The sequence below is a fragment of the Hyperolius riggenbachi genome, chromosome 3, assembly GCF_040937935.1.
Source record: "Hyperolius riggenbachi isolate aHypRig1 chromosome 3, aHypRig1.pri, whole genome shotgun sequence".
Taxonomy (NCBI): domain Eukaryota; kingdom Metazoa; phylum Chordata; class Amphibia; order Anura; family Hyperoliidae; genus Hyperolius; species Hyperolius riggenbachi.
Window position 1 is genome coordinate 49,967,619 of NC_090648.1, and position 18,170 is coordinate 49,985,788.

At 43.7% G+C, this 18,170-nt stretch overlaps 1 protein-coding gene across 1 annotated transcript in view; it reads right to left on the reverse strand.

Annotated features, from left to right (window-relative positions):
* Positions 1 to 14,889, reverse strand: part of LOC137560956 (integumentary mucin A.1-like) — a 75,752-nt gene extending 60,863 nt beyond the window's left edge. Inside the window, exons 1-2 of the mRNA XM_068272143.1 lie at positions 14,850 to 14,889; positions 1,905 to 1,969 (exon numbers count right to left, since the gene is read on the reverse strand). Coding sequence (XP_068128244.1) covers positions 1,905 to 1,969 — 65 coding nt within the window. The 5' untranslated portion in view covers positions 14,850 to 14,889. The remainder of the gene's footprint in view (positions 1 to 1,904; positions 1,970 to 14,849) is intronic.
* Between the last annotated feature and the right edge of the window lie 3,281 nt (positions 14,890 to 18,170).

Genomic DNA, 18,170 nt, shown 5'->3' on the forward strand with positions numbered 1-18,170 from the left:
TACTGTGAAACTAGCCTAATTTAAAAAAGTATTTGTTTTTCATCTTATGGAAAAAAAAAATTTGCCTTCTTAAAGAGAATCTGTACTCTAAAATTCTTTCAATAAAAAGAATACCATTCTATTCATTATGTTCTCCTGGGCCCCTCTGTGCTGCTTTTGCCACTCCCTGCTGCAATCCTGGCTTGTAATTGCCAGTTTTAGGCAGTGTTTACAAACAAAAGACATGGCTGCTAACCAGCTTGTGATAGGCTAAGAGTAGCTCAGTCTGTGACTCATACAGAGCCTGGGGGGGGGGGGGGGCTTGGAGAGGGTGTGTATAGCTTCTCCCTATCACAAGCAGAGCAGCACATTCTTGCGTGAGCCAACAAAGCTGACAAAGGAAAGAAGATTAGATTAGATAACAGAGATATTACAGCGACTGTGCAACTAGGAAAGGCTGCAGTAAGACAGGCCACTTTAGAACAGGTATAGGAACTTATAGGATAGAAGAAATAAGGCTGAAATTTTTGTTAGAGTCTCTTTAAAACAGAAGGTATTTGTGATAATTCAGGTTGGAGTGAGCATATGATGTCTCCCACAATAACATTCTAGCAGTTCTGGAGGTGTGGCTAGTTTACAGGGACAACAAGGGATGATTTGCATATTTAGCAGTGATGCATTGTGGGAGACATCATATGCTCATTCCAACATGAATTATTGCAAATGCCTTCTGTTTTAAGAAGGCAAACTTTTGTTTTCCATATCATTTTTAGTAAGAGGACTTTTGGGTCCTTTGTAGCCCCTCATACACTCCAATGAGTTCTGATTCACCATGAGCTTGCTGGGTAGTCTGTAACTCTTTTTCATCTTAAAGAACCCTTTCACCAGGCTACATTGATGACAGTGTTGTTTAAAGATACTTTAAGAGAACCTGACATGAGAGAACAGGGCCGGCCTTAGGTTGGTGCTTCATCCTCTTCACATCCCACCAAACGCTCAGATCTCCGTGACACATCACATATGTATAATAGAAAAACACTAATAACCACAAAATGGATGGAAAGAGTGCATTATCTTGAATACACTTAAAAAAGTTTCAGGAATTTTAATAAAAACAGTGAGACAGTTCCCCCCCCCCCCCCCAAATTTGGATTGATAGCACAGCACTGACGATTTTCTCCATGTGTTAAAGCTGCAGTGCGCCCCCCCCCCAAAAAAAAAAAACGCCCTCAGACTCGGCATAGGTAGGTAGCCAGGTACAGGTGCCCCCAGTATAGGATCTCATGTGTAGGTGCCCTCAATATAGGTAGTCAAGCATTGGTGCCCCCAGTATAGGAAGTCAGGTGTAGTTCTCTCCCCATAGGTAGCCAGGCGTCAGTGCCTCCAGTATAGGTAGTATAGGTAGCCAGGTGTTGGTGCCCTTAGCATACGTAGCCAGGAGTAGGTGCCCTCCCTCAGTTAGATAGCCAGCTGTAGGTGCCCCCTTGGAAGTCGGCACCCTAAACGACTACTTGGGTTGCTCAGGTCAAAGGCCGGCTTTGTGAGAGAAATACAGAGACTGAAATTCTCTGATTAATAATACCAGTCCTACTTTAGTCAGTGATGATGTACTGCCTCTAATACGACAAGTCACTGGCCCAGAATGAGCAGCACATCAGATGCTGTGACTCTTGTCTGACTCCACTGGCTGCATGCTTGTTGCAGGTGTGTGACTTAAACACAACTAAAGCTAAAAGATCAGCACAGCAGCCAGGCAACTAGCATTGTGTATAAGGGAGTGAAGATGGCAGCATTTGCATTCCTCTTAAAGTTGTCTTGCAAAAGAAAAACAGTAGGGTCTTGTCAACTAACAGAGACTTTTATCTCTACTTTTTCTACTTTGTTTTGGAGTAATGCTACCTCTGAGCGAAAGGTTTAAGACTTACCTTATAACTGTTATTATAATTGTAAAAGAAACTCCAGGAAGGGCAAGTTTGTAGAACGCTGTCATCTGTAAGAAAGAGAGTGAAAGGGGATATTTTCAGTAAAATATGCAGGATTTCAAATAATAGTACACAAGGGAATTTTAAGGATCAGAAAACATACAGGCCCATATGCAATTTAATTTTCCTTTTAGGTGATATTTCTACACATCAGCAATAAAAATGCATTTTAAGCCACCAACAAGCAAGGAAATACTCAGAATACTTTTGGTGGTACTTTTCCGCCTACTTCTTGTTACTTTTTCAATTGCAAAGTGCTGAAAAGTTACTATAAAGAAAACCTGTAACAGAAAAAAGTGCCCTTGGGCGGTACTCACCTCGGGGGGGAGGAAGGCTCTGGATCGTATCGAAGCATCCCCGTCCTCCTCGGTCCTCCTCCCTCCCACGGTGGTCTTGCGGGGACCCTGTGAATGGCGGCCATGTAAATATTTACCTTCCCCAGCTCCCGCGCAGGCGCAGTGGCGGCTCTCGGTTCGGGATGACGTGGAAATAGCCGATCCCAGTCAGGTCCGTTCTACTGCGCAGGTGCAAGTCGCCTGCGCAGTAGAGTGGACTCGATTTGGATCGGCTATTTCCGCATTAGCCCATTGGGGAGCCGCTACTGCGCCTGCACTGGAGGCGGGGAAGGTAAATATTGCAGGCACTACTGCACCTGTGCCACAGCTTGACTAATTGTCGGCTGTGGCTTCGGAGGGGCCCAGCAAGACCACCATGGGACAGAGGAGGATAGGGGAAGCCTCGTTAGGATTGAGAGGCTACCCCCTCCCGTGGTAAGTATTGCCCAGAGGCACTTTTTTTTCTTACAGAGTCTCCTTAAACAGAAGATGAAAAATGATCTCCTAGGAGAAAACTCAGGAGAAAAAGTAAATTGCATATGGGCCACCAACTTCCTTTTTTGCACTGTAGATATATTTCTAATATCAAAATAGAATAGAATAGAAATATATCTGGGTGTTATTGAAATGAAATGGACGCTTTTTTGCAATGCAATATATTTGACCATGCCAAATATATTGCATTGCATTCTCCTATGATTTTCTTTTTAAGTCAAGTTCTCATAAAAATTATTGTTGAGGTGATGTAATCAGTTCTTATATTTTATACATTGTGATATTGCTGTGAATTTACTTTGAAATGTTCTCACGCTGTGAATGACTCATAACCATAGCTGAAATATTTTGGCCAGCACAAGTGTATTAGCTCATAACTGGCAAGGCTCTTCTAGTATGATTTATAGTTAGAAGTGAAAGGGAAAGCTAAAATCCGGCCACAGATGATGTCATTCTGCAGTACAGGTTTGCCTGAAGAAACATAATATGTTAATTAAAGTTTACCTGAGATGTAAGAATATAAAAGTGTTAGACATACCTGGGGCTTCCTCCAGCCCCCTCCACACCAATCGCTCCCACACCATCCTCCTTCACCTCCTCAATTGTTTGGCAGAAGCCCCATTAGCTTGGCCAGTTGGTGCAGACACCACCGTACAGAGCCTAGAGCTAGTGGTGCTCATCCAATATTCGGGTATCCGAACTACCCAGATAATCTGAACTTTTTACCCCTATCCGAATTTTGGATTAGATTCCGGATATCTGTGTAAATCCGAATAGCACTATCTGAGTTAACTCAGATTTCTATTTAAAATCCAAAATCTTGCTCCGATTCTATATTTTGGTATCTGACCAAAGGCTTTTAACTGCAAAATTCAGATCGAATCCTAGAGAGAGAGAGAGAGAGATTTTCTACCCAGATATCCGAATCCGACCAGATATCCTGGATAATGCATTCGGATATCCGATTCTATTCAGATATCAAAAAGTTTGGATTCGGATATCCGATTCGGATCTGGATATCTGGGTATCCGGATCCAAATCAATTCGGAATTTAAAAAGGGGTATCCAAGCAACACTACCTAGAGCTACATTCTGGGCTATAAAATAGATGCTCAGAGGGTGAGTACAGGTACTTCCCTGGAGATGGCAACATGCTAGGCGTACCCTTATCTATCATCAGAATTGTGTTCTCCTGCACAAAAGTTTAGACCTTACACTGGTAGACTTTGACCTCTATTTTATTCCCTTTTATTTTGATAAGTGAATGTCCTGTTGTGTGTCTTTGTAATTTTACTTTTGTTTTTGTAAATATTTTTGTATGTATTTTCTTCTGCTTTTGTTCCATCTTTTGGAATATTAAATCCTTATTTAATAAGTTGGCCTTGTGTGTGCTAAGCAGAGATTTACATCTGCTAGAGAGTGACTGCAGTGTGTTTGTGTTACAGTTCAGTGCCAGGCTGTGTGTGCACGGATTGTTCATTGCTACCATGTGAGATTGCATTGTGTGTGTGTGTGGCACTTGTAGCTTGGCCTAAAGCAGACCCAAGATAAGTGAGCACCAGCCTGAGTGTGTGCAGCTGGACAGCAGGGCCTGGAATTGTCCTAAGTGCCATAGACAGGGACAAATCTTCTTCGGTACAGGAATCTGTGTGTATATTGTTTTCTAGCATTATCATCATGGACAACTGTTAGTGGTGGCTGAGTCTGGCAGAGTGTGGTTGAGGGTGACAGCCTTGTTCTAGCTTAAATAAGGCTTCTCCCCCATCTACTTCTTGGTTAAACCCTATTGGGAGCCATCTCTGCAGGCGTGGCCCGGACCCAGTTCCTAACAAATTTTGGTGGACAGAATTGGCTGCTGACCAGCAGAGTCATGGGACCATATGAATAATAATATTGACTGTGGACAAAAGTGGCAGTGACACAAATGAAGCAAACAGCTTGCCAGAACTAGGACTGAGAGTGGGGGAACATTTTGTTCTGTCTTCTCGAAGTTACTTATTTTTATCTGTTGCCTCAATCAAAACTGGAGGTCCATACTTTGTATATGTTGGAGACTTTTACACTGAGCAAGGGGGTGCATATTATTTCAGCGCCACTCAGTTCGGCAAGGTGAGAGCCGAATGATGGCTCTTACCGCTGCCGCTAAACACAGAGGCGGCGTTAAATACTATTCCCCCTCCGAGTTGTCGCAACTCGGAGGGAGATGTAATTTGTGGTCTGGCAGCCTCCAGAGCCCTGAATTACCGCTACGCACCCCGCGCAGCATAGCATTGCTGCTATGGGGTGCCCAGTTTCGGCGCTCGGCTCTCAGAGCCGCGCGCCAAAATAAGCTGATCTGTGAGCAAGGATGTTTGGAAAGACTACCAAGGCATCCATGTGTCAAATGTTCGATCCAAAAGGCTTTCCCGATAGGGATGGTAAAACATGTTTGCCAGTGTTTCCAAATGGTCAGTATACAGTAGAATGTGCAACGCTTTGGAAAGGGATCACTGTACAGCTGCAATATTTTTGTATGATGATCCCTGGCAAATTTAGCTAAGCTTTGGCTATTACAAGGTTAATAAAACATGTGATGGGCTCCACATGCTGGCTATCACAGCCTGAATGAGTGACAAGGGGTTAAAAAGGCTCCAGATGGATTGCCCCGCATCATTATTTTAATATAACATATTAATGGCCAAATCATTGTAAAATTCTCCAAGGATCCTTTCACAGCAATATTGTGATTGTACAAGTTCGACTAGGGTTCCCAGGTGGTCATTTCACACTGTGTACTGACCACTAGAAAACCCCGCATGAAATTCACTGCTCTTCAGTTTAATGTATGTAAATTTACACAACCGATAGGTTGATACATTATCTGTACATTAGAGATGGCCCGAACGGTTCACCAGCGAATGGTTCCAGGTGAACTTTGGGAGGTTCGCGATCACATGCGAACGCGAACTTTCCCGGAAGTTCGGTTCGCCCCCAAAGTGCACCATTAGGGTAAACTTTGATCCTCTACATCACAGTCAGCAGGCCCATTGTAGCCAATCAGGCTACACTATCTCCTGAAACCCCCCCACCCCTTATATAAGGCAGGAAGCGCCGGCCATTACAGTCACTCGTATCCTTGCAGTAATTAGGGAAAGCTGCTAGCAGACTCTTAAAGGGAAAGATTAGTTAGGCTCTTGTAAGCTTGTTAGCTTGCTCCTGGCTGATTCTTATAACTAAAATAGCACCCCACAACAGCTCTTTTGAGAACTAATCTTATTCTTATGATCTATTTTTTTCACCTCCCCTCCTCCCTTGTCTTCCAGGGATCTTGTCTTCCAGGGATTTGTAGGATGTCAAAAGCCAGCTCGCATACATTGGCCAGGAATCGAACCCAGGTCAGCTGCTTGGAAGGCAGCTATGCTCACCACTATACCACCAACACTACAGGCTGAAACGTCTTGGAGCAGACTCACTTCCTACCTCCAAAAGACACACATACATCCCCATAAAATAATTCAACAGCAGCTGCATGCACAGTCTCTGTGGCACAATCGGTTAGCGCATTCAGCTGTTAACTGAAAGGTTGCTGGTTCAAGCCCACCCAGGGACAGCCTTGCCTTTTGCATTCAACAGTTGTCCAAAGAGAACCCCAGATAGCCATGTAGAATCAGCTCTTTTTCTCTCTGGGCTTGAGCCACCAACCTTTCGGTTAACAGCCGAACACACTAACTGATTTCACCACAGAGACTGTGCACTCAGTTGTTGCTAAACGATTTTATGTGGATGCATGTGTGTCTTGTGGAGGGAGGAAAAAAGTCTGCTCCAAGAAGTTTAACGCCACTTTAAACAAAACCTGTATATATGAAATTTATACATATATTTCTATGATCCTTTCATGATGACAAAGGCCAGAAAGAAGTAGGCAAAAGAGTGCCCATTTTTCCATGCGGCTAAGCGGTCTCACTCACTTTTTCCTACAATGTAGCATCTGCTGTACAGCAGCAGAGTGGTGCAGCGGAAGCGTGCTGAGCCCAGAGGTCGATGGATCGAAACCATCCTCTGCTAGGAGTACTTTGGTTTTTACACCTTGCTTGCTTTACCACATGGGCCAATCGGTGGCCATAGCCCCGTAAGAGAAAGTGTCATTAGAGCCTTGCTGTAACATAGATAGTCGTGTAACTATTTCAACTAATGTAACCTTCTTAAACTTGAAGGTTATATACAAATGTAAGCAGAGTGGTGCAGCGGAAGCCTGCTGGGCCCATAACCCAGAGGTTGATGGATCGAATCCATCCTCTGCTAGGCATGATTTCATTTTTGCACCTCACTTTATCGCACGGGCAAAACGGTTTCCATAGCCCAGTAAGAGAAAGTGTAATAACTGCCGTAACATAGATATTAGGGTAGCTAAGACTACTCCTGGGCCTTTCTTGTAGTTGAAGAGATGAGTGAACTGTGACACCACACTTAAAAAAAAAAGGAAAAAAAAATGCAAACAGAGAAGCTTCCCCATATTGGAGCATTGGATTTGGTAAAGTCTTAAGCCAAAGGTTATATACAAATGTAAGCAGAGTGGTGCAGCGGAAGCCTGCTGGGCCCATAACCCAGAGGTTGATGGATCGAATCCATCCTCTGCTAGGCATGATTTCATTTTTGCACCTCACTTTATCGCACGGGCAAAACGGTTTCCATAGCCCAGTAAGAGAAAGTGTAATAACTGCCGTAACATAGATATTAGGGTAGCTAAGACTACTCCTGGGCCTTTCTTGTAGTTGAAGAGATGAGTGAACTGTGACACCACACTTAAAAAAAAAAAGGAAAAAAAATGCAAACAGAGAAGCTTTCCCATATTGGAGCATTGGATTTGGTAAAGTCTTAAGCCAATGTGTTGTAAGACACAAGTAAGATTTAGGTTAGCAGGAATGGTTGCATGGCCACCTAGCTTTTCATCCTTCCCACCCTTGCCCTGGAATCTTCCAGACTTCAAATTGCTGTCTTTTGCTGTGTGTGTTACACCAGCATCATCCAGGGGGGCACATGATCTTTCTGAAGTCTTGAATTGAAGCCTGTAAGCAGTATCACCATGTGTCCCACTGCTTTCATCTAGTAAATTAAACAAATAAGCAAGCTTATTTTTCTCTTGGGTATATCACAACGGTACATGCTAGGCTAGCTTCAGCATGTAGCGTTGGTGATACAGTGGTGAGCATAGCTGCCTTCCAAGCGGTGGACCTGGGTTTGATTCCTGGCCAATGTATGTGAGGTTGCTTTTGACATCCTACAAATCCCTAAGCAAGCTAATTTTTCTCTTGAGTATATATCACAATGGTACATGCTAGGCTGGCTTCAGCATGTAGTGTTGGTGGTATAGTGGTGAGCATAGCTGCCTTCAAGCAGTTGACCTGGGTTTGATTCCAGGCCAATGTATGTAAGCTGGCTTTTGACATCCTACAAATCCCTGGAAGACAAGACAAGGGAGGGGGAGAAGGAGGGGATTACACTCCCTGTTTGATGTATACACATGCAAGATGCTATAAAGCCGTTTAGGCAGTTTAGGCCTGCAACTTAGCATTGAATGTGATTTCTGCCCTTAAAACGCTGCTTTTCGTCAAATCCAGATTTTTCCCCCGGACTTTGGCCATGTATCCCACTCCGCCATGCCCCCCTCCAGGTGTTAGTCCCCTTGAAACATCTTTTACATTACTTTTGTGGCCAGCATATTTTTTTCTAGTTTTCCAAGTTCGTCTCCCCATTGAAGTCTATTGTGGTTCGCGAAAGTTCACGCGAACCGAACTTTTGCAGAAGTTCGTGAACCCGGTTCGCAAACTGAAAATCGGAGGTTTGGGCCATCTCTACGGTACAATAAACGCGTTTAACCACTTGAGGACTGCAGTGTTACCCCCCCCCCCTAAAGACCAGGGCAATTTTCACTAAATAGGCCACTGCAGCTTTAAGGCTTCGCTGCAGGGCCGTACAACTCAGTACACAAGTGATCCCCCCTCCCCCTTTTCTCCCCACCAACTGAGCTTTCTGTTGGTGGGGTGTGATCCCCCCTTGTTGTTTTTTTATATAATTATTTATGTTGTGTTTTTTTTAAATAAAATGTCCTATTTATGCATTTATTATCCCCCTGCTCCCTCCCCCCAGCCAGCCAATGACATAATCGGCTGTCATAGGCTTCAGCCTATGACAGCCGATTGCTCTCCTGTGTGGCAGGGGGACAGCCGTGTCACATGGCTGTCCCCAGTACAGCACTGCTGCTAATCGCAGCGCTGTACTCAGTAGAAAAACGACGTTTTCGCCGTCTAACAGTCTCCCGAGTGGCGATCGCTAAAGGCGACTGAAGGTGGGGCAGAGCTCCACCCCAGAGCAGAAGATGTACGCAAACTCCTGCAAACTGCAGCCCCAGGACTTGATGCCAATTGGTGTTAGGCGGTCCTGGGGCTACCGCCGCGGCCACGCCCATTGGAGTGGAGCGTTCTTTAGGTAGTTAAAACAAACAAACACTTTTATGTAAACTATGTATTTTATCTAGATAGTGTCTTAATTTGCTATATTAATTTAACTCTATTGCACTCCACTCCAGATTTTAGATGTGGCCTTTTGAATTCCCCACCCTCAGGTGGGAGTGGTTTTGTTTTTAGGGGTGGATCATTTTGTGTTGTTATATGATGAACATGTCTGTATCTTTTTTGGGCCATGGATAAGGACACATGCTGTACGTAGATGCCCAATAAAGCCTGGATCTCACTACTGTCACTTAGTGCGATGTCCACTTCTGTGTAAATTTGGTGAAATCACTGTAGCAAAACCGATTTTTATTTTAACCCAGGACTGAACTCCATCCCAATTAGTATCGTATACCCCCTTTCCCACAGTCAGTTTTTGCTTTTGTGTAATAGTTCATCAGGTACATCTGACTGTCTGATATTGAGGCTAAACGGTTAAACCCCCATGGCTGTTACTCCATTTTAGCCTATCATATTGTTAATGAACTACACATGCTTATAGATAAGGGCAGTTGGTGAGTTGGTACATTTCTTTTTATTTCATATATGCCAGAAGTAAAGATAATGACCTACAGGCACACAGTGGATCTATGTGAATGAATTATGTGGCAAGTATGAATCATTTCTTAATCTATCTTCTATTTTATTAATGGCCCACTTTGCTATGTCTTAAGAAATTTTTCCCCACTACAATTTATGGGTAAAGTTCATCTTAACCACTTGAGGACCACAGTCTTTCTACCCCTTAAGGACCAGAGCCTTTTTCTCCATTCAGACCACTGCAGCTTTCACGGTTTATTGCTCGGTCATACAACCTACCACCTAAATGAATTTTACCTCCTTTTCTTGTCACTAATACATCTTTATTTTGGTGCTATTTGATTGCTGCTGCAAGTTTTAGTTTTTATTATATCCATCAAAAAAGACATGAATTTTGAAAAAAAAATGACTTTTTTAACTTTCTGTGCTGACATTTTTCAAATAAAGTAAAACTTCCTATACATTTGAGCGCTAAAGTTATTCTGCAACATGTCTTTGATTAAAAAAAAACCATTCAGTGTATATTTATTGGATTGGGTAAAAGTTATAGCGTTTACAAACTATGGTGCCAAAAGTGAATTTTCCCATTTTCAAGCATCTCTGACTTTTCTGCCCACCTTTCAGGTTTCATGAGGTGCTAAAATTCCAGGATAGTATAAATACCCCCAAAATGACCCCATTTTGGAAAGAAGACATCCCAAAGTATTCACTGAGAGGCATGATGACTTCATAGAAGATTTTTTTTTCGTCACGAGTTAGCGGAAAATGACACTTTGTGACAAAAAAAAAAAAAAAAAGTTTCCATTTCTTCTAACTTGCGACAAAAAAAATGAAATCTGCCACGGACTCACTATGCTCCTCTCTGAATACCTTGAAGGGTCTACTTTCCAAAATAGGGTCATTTGTGGGGTGTGTTTACTGTCCTGGCATTTTGGGAGGTGCTAAATTGTAAGCACCCCTGTAAAGCCTAAAGGTGCTTGGACTTTGGGCACCTTAGCGCAGTTAGGCTGCAAAAAAGTGCCACACATGTGGTATTGCCGTACTCAGGAGAAGTAGTGTAATGTGTTTTGGGGTGTATTTTTACACATACCCATGCTGGGTGGGAGAAATATCTCTGTAAATGACAATTTTTTTTATTTTTTTTACACACAATTGTCCATTTACAGAGATATGTCTCCCACCCAGCATGGGTATGTGTAAAAATACACCCCAAAACACATTATACTACTTCTCCTGAGTACGGCGATACCACATGTGTGACACTTTTTTTGCACCCTAACTGCGCTAAGGGGCCCAAAGTCCAATGAGTACCTTTAGGATTTCACAGGTCATTTTGAGACATTTGTTTTTAAGACTACTCCTCACGGTTTAGGGCCCCTAAAATGCCAGGGCAGTATAGGAACCCCACAAATGACCCCATTTTAGAAAGAAGACGACCCAAGGTATTCAGTTAGGAGTATGGTGAGTTCATAGAAGATTTTATTTTTTGTCACAAGTTAGCGGAAATTGATTTTAAGTGATTTTTTTCACAAAGTGTCATTTTCCGCTAACTTGTGACAAAAAATAAAATCTTCTATGAACTTACCATACTCCTAACGGAATACCTTGGGGTGTCTTCTTTCTAAAATGGGGTCATTTGTGGGGTTCCTATACTGCCCTGGCATTTTAGGGACCCTAAACTGTGAGGAGTAGTCTTAAAAACAAATGTCTCAAAATGACCTGTGAAATCCTAAAGGTACTTATTGGACTTTGGGCCCCTTAGCGCACTTAGGGTGCAAAAAAGTGCCACACATGTGGTACCGCCATACTCAGAAGAAGTAGTATAATGTGTTTTGGGGTGTATTTTTACATATACCCATGCTGGGTGGGAGAAATATCTCTGCAAATGACAATTGTTTGTTTTGTTTTACACACAATTGTCCATTTACAGAGAGATTTCTCCCACTCAGCATGGGTATGTGTAAAAATACACCCCAAAACACATTATACTACTTCTCCTGAGTACGGCGATACCACATGTGTGGCACTTGTTTGCACCCTAACTGCGCTAAGGGGCCCAAAGTCCAATGAGTACCTTTAGGATTTTACAGGTCATTTTTGTTTCAAGACTACGCCTCACGGTTTAGGGCCCCTAAAATGCCAGGGCAGTATAGGAACCCCACGAATGACCCCATTTTAGAAAGAAGACACCCCAAGGTATTCCGTTAGGAGTATGGTGAGTTCATAGAAGATTTTATTTTTGCCACAAGTTAGCGGAAATTGATTTGAATTGTTTTTCTTCACAAAGTGTCATATTCCGCTAACTTGTGACAAAAAATAAAATCTTCTATGAACTCACCATACTCCTAACGGAATACCTTTGGGTGTCTTCTTTCTAGAATGGGGTTATTTGTGGGGTTCCTATACTGCCCTGGCATTTTAGGGGCCCTAAACCGTTAGGAGTAGTCTTGAAACCAAATGTCGCAAAATGACCTGTGAAATCCTAAAGGTACTCATTGGACTTTGGGCCCCTTAGCGCACTTAGGGTGTAAAAAAGTGCCACACATGTGGTACCGCCGTACTCAGGAGAAGTAGTATAATGTGTTTTGGGGTGTATTTTTACACATACCCATGCTGGGTGGTAGAAATATCTCTGTACATGACAAATATTTGATTTTTTTTACACACAATTGTCCATTTACAGAGAGATTTCTCCCACCCAGCATGGGTATGTGTAAAAATACACCCCAAAACACATTATACTTCTTCTCCTGAGTACGGCGATACCACATGTGTGACACTTTTTTTGCAGCCTAGGTGCGCTAAGGGGCCCAACGTCCTATTCACAGGTCATTTTGAGACATTTGTTTTCTAGACTACTCCTCACGGTTTAGGGCCCCTAAAATGCCAGGGCAGTATAGGAACCCCACAAGTGACCCCATTTTAGAAAGAAGACACCCCAAGGTATTCCGTTAGGTGTATGGCGAGTTCATAGAAGATTTTATTTTTTGTCACAAGTTAGTGAAAAATGACACTTTGTGAAAAAAAAACAATAAAAATCAATTTCCGCTAACTTTTGACAAAAAATAAAATCTTCTATGAACTCGTCATACACCTAACAGAATACCTTGGGGTGTCTTTTTTCTAAAATGGGGTCACTTGTGGGGTTCCTATACCGCCCTGGCATTTTACGGGCCCAAAACCGTGAGTAGTCTGGAAACCAAATGTCTCAAAATGACTGTTCAGGGGTATAAGCATCTGCAAATTTTGATGACAGGTGGTCTATGAGGGGCCTAATTTTGTGGAACCGGTCATAAGCAGGGTGGCCTTTTAGATGACAGCTTGTATTGGGCCTGATCTGATGGATAGGAGTGCTAGGGGGTGACAGGAGGTGATTAATGGGTGTCTCAGGGGGTGATTAGAGGGGAAAATAGATGCTCTCAATGCACTGGGGAGGTGATCGGAAGGGGGTCTGAGGGGGATCTGAGGGTTTGGCCGAGTGATCAGGAGCCCACACGGGGCAAATTAGGGCCTGATCTGATGGGTAGGTGTGCTAGGGGGTGACAGGTGGTGACAGGGGGTGATTGATGGGTGTCTCAAGGTGTGATTAGTGGGGGGAATAGATGCAAGTAATGCACTGGCGAGGTGATCAGGGCTGGGGTCTGAGGGTGTGGGCGGGTGATTGGGTGCCCTAGGGGCAGATAGGGGTCTAATCTGATGGGTAGCAGTGACAGGGGGTGATTGATTGGTAATTAGTGGGTGTTTAGAGGAGAGAACAGATGCAATGCACTTGGGAGGTGATCTGACTGCGGGTCTGCAGGCGATCGGATGGTGTGGGTGGGTGATCAGATTGCCCGCAAGGGGCAGGTTAGGGACTGATTGATGGGTGGCAGTGACAGGGGGTGATTGATGGGTGGCAGTGACAGGGGCTGATTGATGGGTGGCAGTGACAGGGGGTGACAGGGGGTGATTGATGGGTGATAGGTGATTGGCAGGTGATTGACAGGTGATCAGTGGGTTATTACAGGGAAGAACAGATGTAATTAATGCACTGGTGAATTGATAAGGGGGGGTCAGAGGGCAATCTGAGCGTGTGGGCGGGTGATTGGGTGCCCGCAAGGGGCAGATTAGGGTCTGATCTGATAGGTAAAAGTGACAGGTGGTGATAGGGGGTGATTGATGGGTGATTGATGGGTAATTAGTGGGTGTTTAGAGGAGAGAATAGATGTAAACAATGGATTTGGGGGGTGATCTGATGTCGGATCTGCGGGAGATCTATTGGTGTGGGTGGGTGATGAAATTGCCCACAAGGGGCAGGTTAGGGGCTGATTGTTGGGTGGCAGTGACAGGGGGTGATTGACGGGTGATTGATGGGCGATTGACATGTGATTGACAGGTGATTGACAGGTGATCAGGGGGATAGATGCATACAGTACACAGGGGGGGATCTGGGGGGGGGGGGGTCTGGGGAGAATCTGAGGGGTGGGGGTGATCAGGAGGGGGCAGGGGTAAAAAAAATAGCGTTGACAGATAGTGACAGGGAGTGATTGATGGGTTATTAGGGGGGTGATTGGGTGCAAACAGTGGTCTGGGGGCTGGGCAGGGGGGGGTCTGAGAGGTGCTGTGGGCGATCAGGGGGCGGGGGGGCAGATCAGTGTGTTTGGGTGCAGACTAGGGTGGCTGCAGCCTCCCCTTGTGGTCCCTCGGACACTGGGACCACCAGGGCAGGAGGCAGCTTGTATAATACACTTTGTATACATTACAAAGTGTATTATACACTTTGTAGCGGTGATCGCGGGGTTAACATCCCGCCGGCGCTTCCGTATGGCCGGATGTTGCGGTGGGTGGGCAGAGCCAGTTGCCGGGGGAAGCGCGCGTCATCAATGACGCGATCGCTCCCCCGGCATGCGAAAAGGACGCAACGCCCTTGGGCGTATTGCGGTCCTTTAGGGATCCACTTTGCCGCCGCCCATCGGCTGTGGGTGGTCGGCAAGTGGTTAAAGAAATAAAAATAGAGACACTGATTGGAACTTCAATTTACACTTACATACCTCAGCCACAAATGCCTTTTCAAATGCTTTGTATTCTGGGGTCTCTTTATCCTTGAGTTTTGGTGAAAATATTTGCTTGATGCTAATAGTAACAGAAACTGTTACATTTACTACTCCTGTAATGAGATAGACAGAATTATGTTAACGTAAACAGCAAGTATACACACACACACAAGAAAATATTTACTAGGGTATCCGTAGTGAGGATACCATAAAAAATCCAGCAATCCTGTGTAGGGTTTTTCAAACTGTTAGATATTTGGAGGAGAAATATAGCATCCCTCAGCTTATTCACACTACAAACTAGTGAGCACTGATGAAATGTTAGAAGGTTATCCATTGCTTGCAGTCTCAGGCTGGGACCACACTAGGCGGTGGGTGAAAGGTTGTGTATTGCTGCAAATACGTCTGTGCGGTTTTAAGCAGAATAAAGTGTGTTTTGAGTGCCTTTGCATTTTGCACATGTGTTTAGCACATGCACTTTGCTTGTGTTTTACTGCACTTGCATTTCGCATATATGAATTGCAAATGCAGTTCTGTGCATTTTTTTGTGTTTTGTATGTATATCTGATATGCATTTTATGCAATTTTTTGGAATGTGGCCAGTATAAAAACATATTTTCGACATCCTCTCTGGCTCATCACTAGGAAGTCAACAGGAAGCAGAAATACATCATCAAACCTGTTTTTTTTTATACAAAAATGCATAAAAAATGCTATTAAGATGTAATATATATACTATTTTGGAGAAATATGCAAGTTTCTGCATTTGTAAAAGCACATTGCAGAATGCAAACATATGTGTTTTTCCAATTGCTTTACATTATGCGTGTTAACATTATGCGAAATAAAACTGATTCTGATTCTGATTCTGATTAACGCTAGCGTTAGTATTTTTGCTTAGTGTGTTCCTACCCTCAAATGTTTGCAAAACAGTTTTTACACTGTCCTGAAATTATAAGAAAAAAAAACTCTTTATGCAATTACTGAACCACTACTTCACTTACAATTATAAAGATGGCCACACATGATACAATAAAATGATCCAATTTTATGGCAATTCGATTAACATGATCGGATCTTCCGAAAAAAATCTAAAACTTTTTTTATAATTTGGCTGAAAAAGCTGATCGGAGCATGTAAGCAGTTTGATCAGCTGATAGTTTTGTGAGGGTCTGATCTCCTAAAGGACCACTATCGCGAAAAAAGTAGGCAGTTAAACTCTGACAGAACTGACAGGTTTTGGGCCAATACATCTCTTCATGGGGGATTCTCAGGGTTTTCTTTGTTTTCAACAGCATTTCCTGAACATATTAGTGTATGTGTGTGTGTATGTATGTATATACAAACATCACTTCCTGGTTAGCGCCCATGTTTTTTGTTTGTAAACACTGCCTGAAACTGGCAATTAAAATCCAGGATTGCGGCAGAGAGCTGCTGAGATGGCAAAGAGGGATCCAGGAGATCACAGTGACTCAATTGGTATGTTTTTATTGTACAAACCGGACAGTACAGATTCTCTTTAAAGAGGAGCTGTGTCAGCCATACTATGCCAGATAAAAAAACGACATATATAAGTAGATAAACACTAGCTCTACTTACATAACTTGTGTATTGCACGATCCAAGTGTTGATTTCAGTGAACTTTATAAAATAAAAAAAGGTAAATGGAGAGAATTAAGTTCACTGGCAGGGGCCATCTTTGCTCCCTCCAGCTGAAGCCAATGGTGAGGTCATTTCCTCCCTTATTCCACCCTCCTCCCCACACCAATAGCAAGCATTATGTCACAGGCACCTGTAAATGCAGGGAATCCCTAAGGAAATGGTAGCAGGGACGGGGGTCCCCATGGATACGATGCGATGCGGTCATGGGAGGCAGCCAATGAGAGGAAAAGGAATGAGAGTGACACAGGCTGCAACCAATCAGGCTGAACTAGCTGTGTCTGTGCAGAAACTCCCCCCGCCCCAGCCTGCACTGCAACTTCACTGCGGCTGATTACTGGCTGCGTACTAAGGAGCTGGGGACATGAGGATTAATCTCTGCAATAAAAAAGTAAGATTGATTTTAAAGTTATGCATTTCCTTTTTAGCATTTCTTTTACATGATCAACAGATAGAAATAGAGAATTGATTTTGTTTTTCATGCCTAACAGTTACTCTTTAAGCTTCAATTCATCAAAGGCTGTTCAATAACAATAACCAAGTGATTAAAATACTGCATGCGATATTTTAAACTTGTGTGTGCTAATTAATTAATATTTTCCCATCTTTGGTAGATGTTTGCTAATTTACCAAAGTGGTAACAGCAGTTCTGTGTTGTTACTGCTGTTCTCCCTGCAGTGAGGGCATTACAATAGAAAAGAGGCATACCCGACATCCCTTTACATGTACATGTTATACTGCCTCTGCTTGCTCTGAATCTGTCCCATCAGTCTTAAGTAGAGTTGGGCCGAACCTCCGATTTTAGGTTCGCGAACCTGGTTCGCGAACTTCCGCGGAAGGTTCGGTTCGCGTTAAAGTTCGCGAACCGCAATAGACTTCAATGGGGATGCGAACTTTAAAAAAAAAAATAATTATGCTGGCCACAAAAGTGATGGAAAAGAGGTTTCAAGGGGTCTAACACCTGGAGGGGGGCATGGCGGAGTGGGATACATGCCAAAAGTCCCCGGGAAAAATCTGGATTTGACGCAAAGCAGCGTTTTAAGGGCAGAAATCACATTGAATGCTAAATGACAGGCCTAAAGTGCTTTCAAACATCTTGCATGTGTATACATCAATCAGGTAGTGTAATTAAGGTACTGCTTCACACTGACACACCAAACTCACTGTGTAACGCAGCGCAAACAGCTGTTTGTGTAGTGACGGCCGTGCTGGACTGGTGCGCACCATGGCGAGAGTGCAGGTTTTGGTGGCTTTACAGCCCATATGGTCGCCTGGCTGATGTAGCTGAATGACAGAACAGTGACTGTCCAGCTGATCAAATTTGGTCTGACCACAATGAGGCAACGACCTTATTATCGTGGGTGTGCCCCCCGAGACACTCATCTAGGCGCCGGTCATTGCTTCGTTGTGATACGCAAGCCCCTTCACCACGGCAAGGTAATGATCACGAAGGGGAATGGGCGCATGTACATGCCTTTTCTTTTGAACAGGTATACAGTGGCGGGTCCACTGAACAGAACAGGTATGCAGTGGCGGGTTCACTAAACAGAACAGGTATACAGTGGCGGGTTCACTAAACAAAACAGGTATGCAGTGGCGGGTTCACTGAACAGGTATACAGTGGCGGGTCCACTGAACAGAACAGGTATGCAGTGGCGG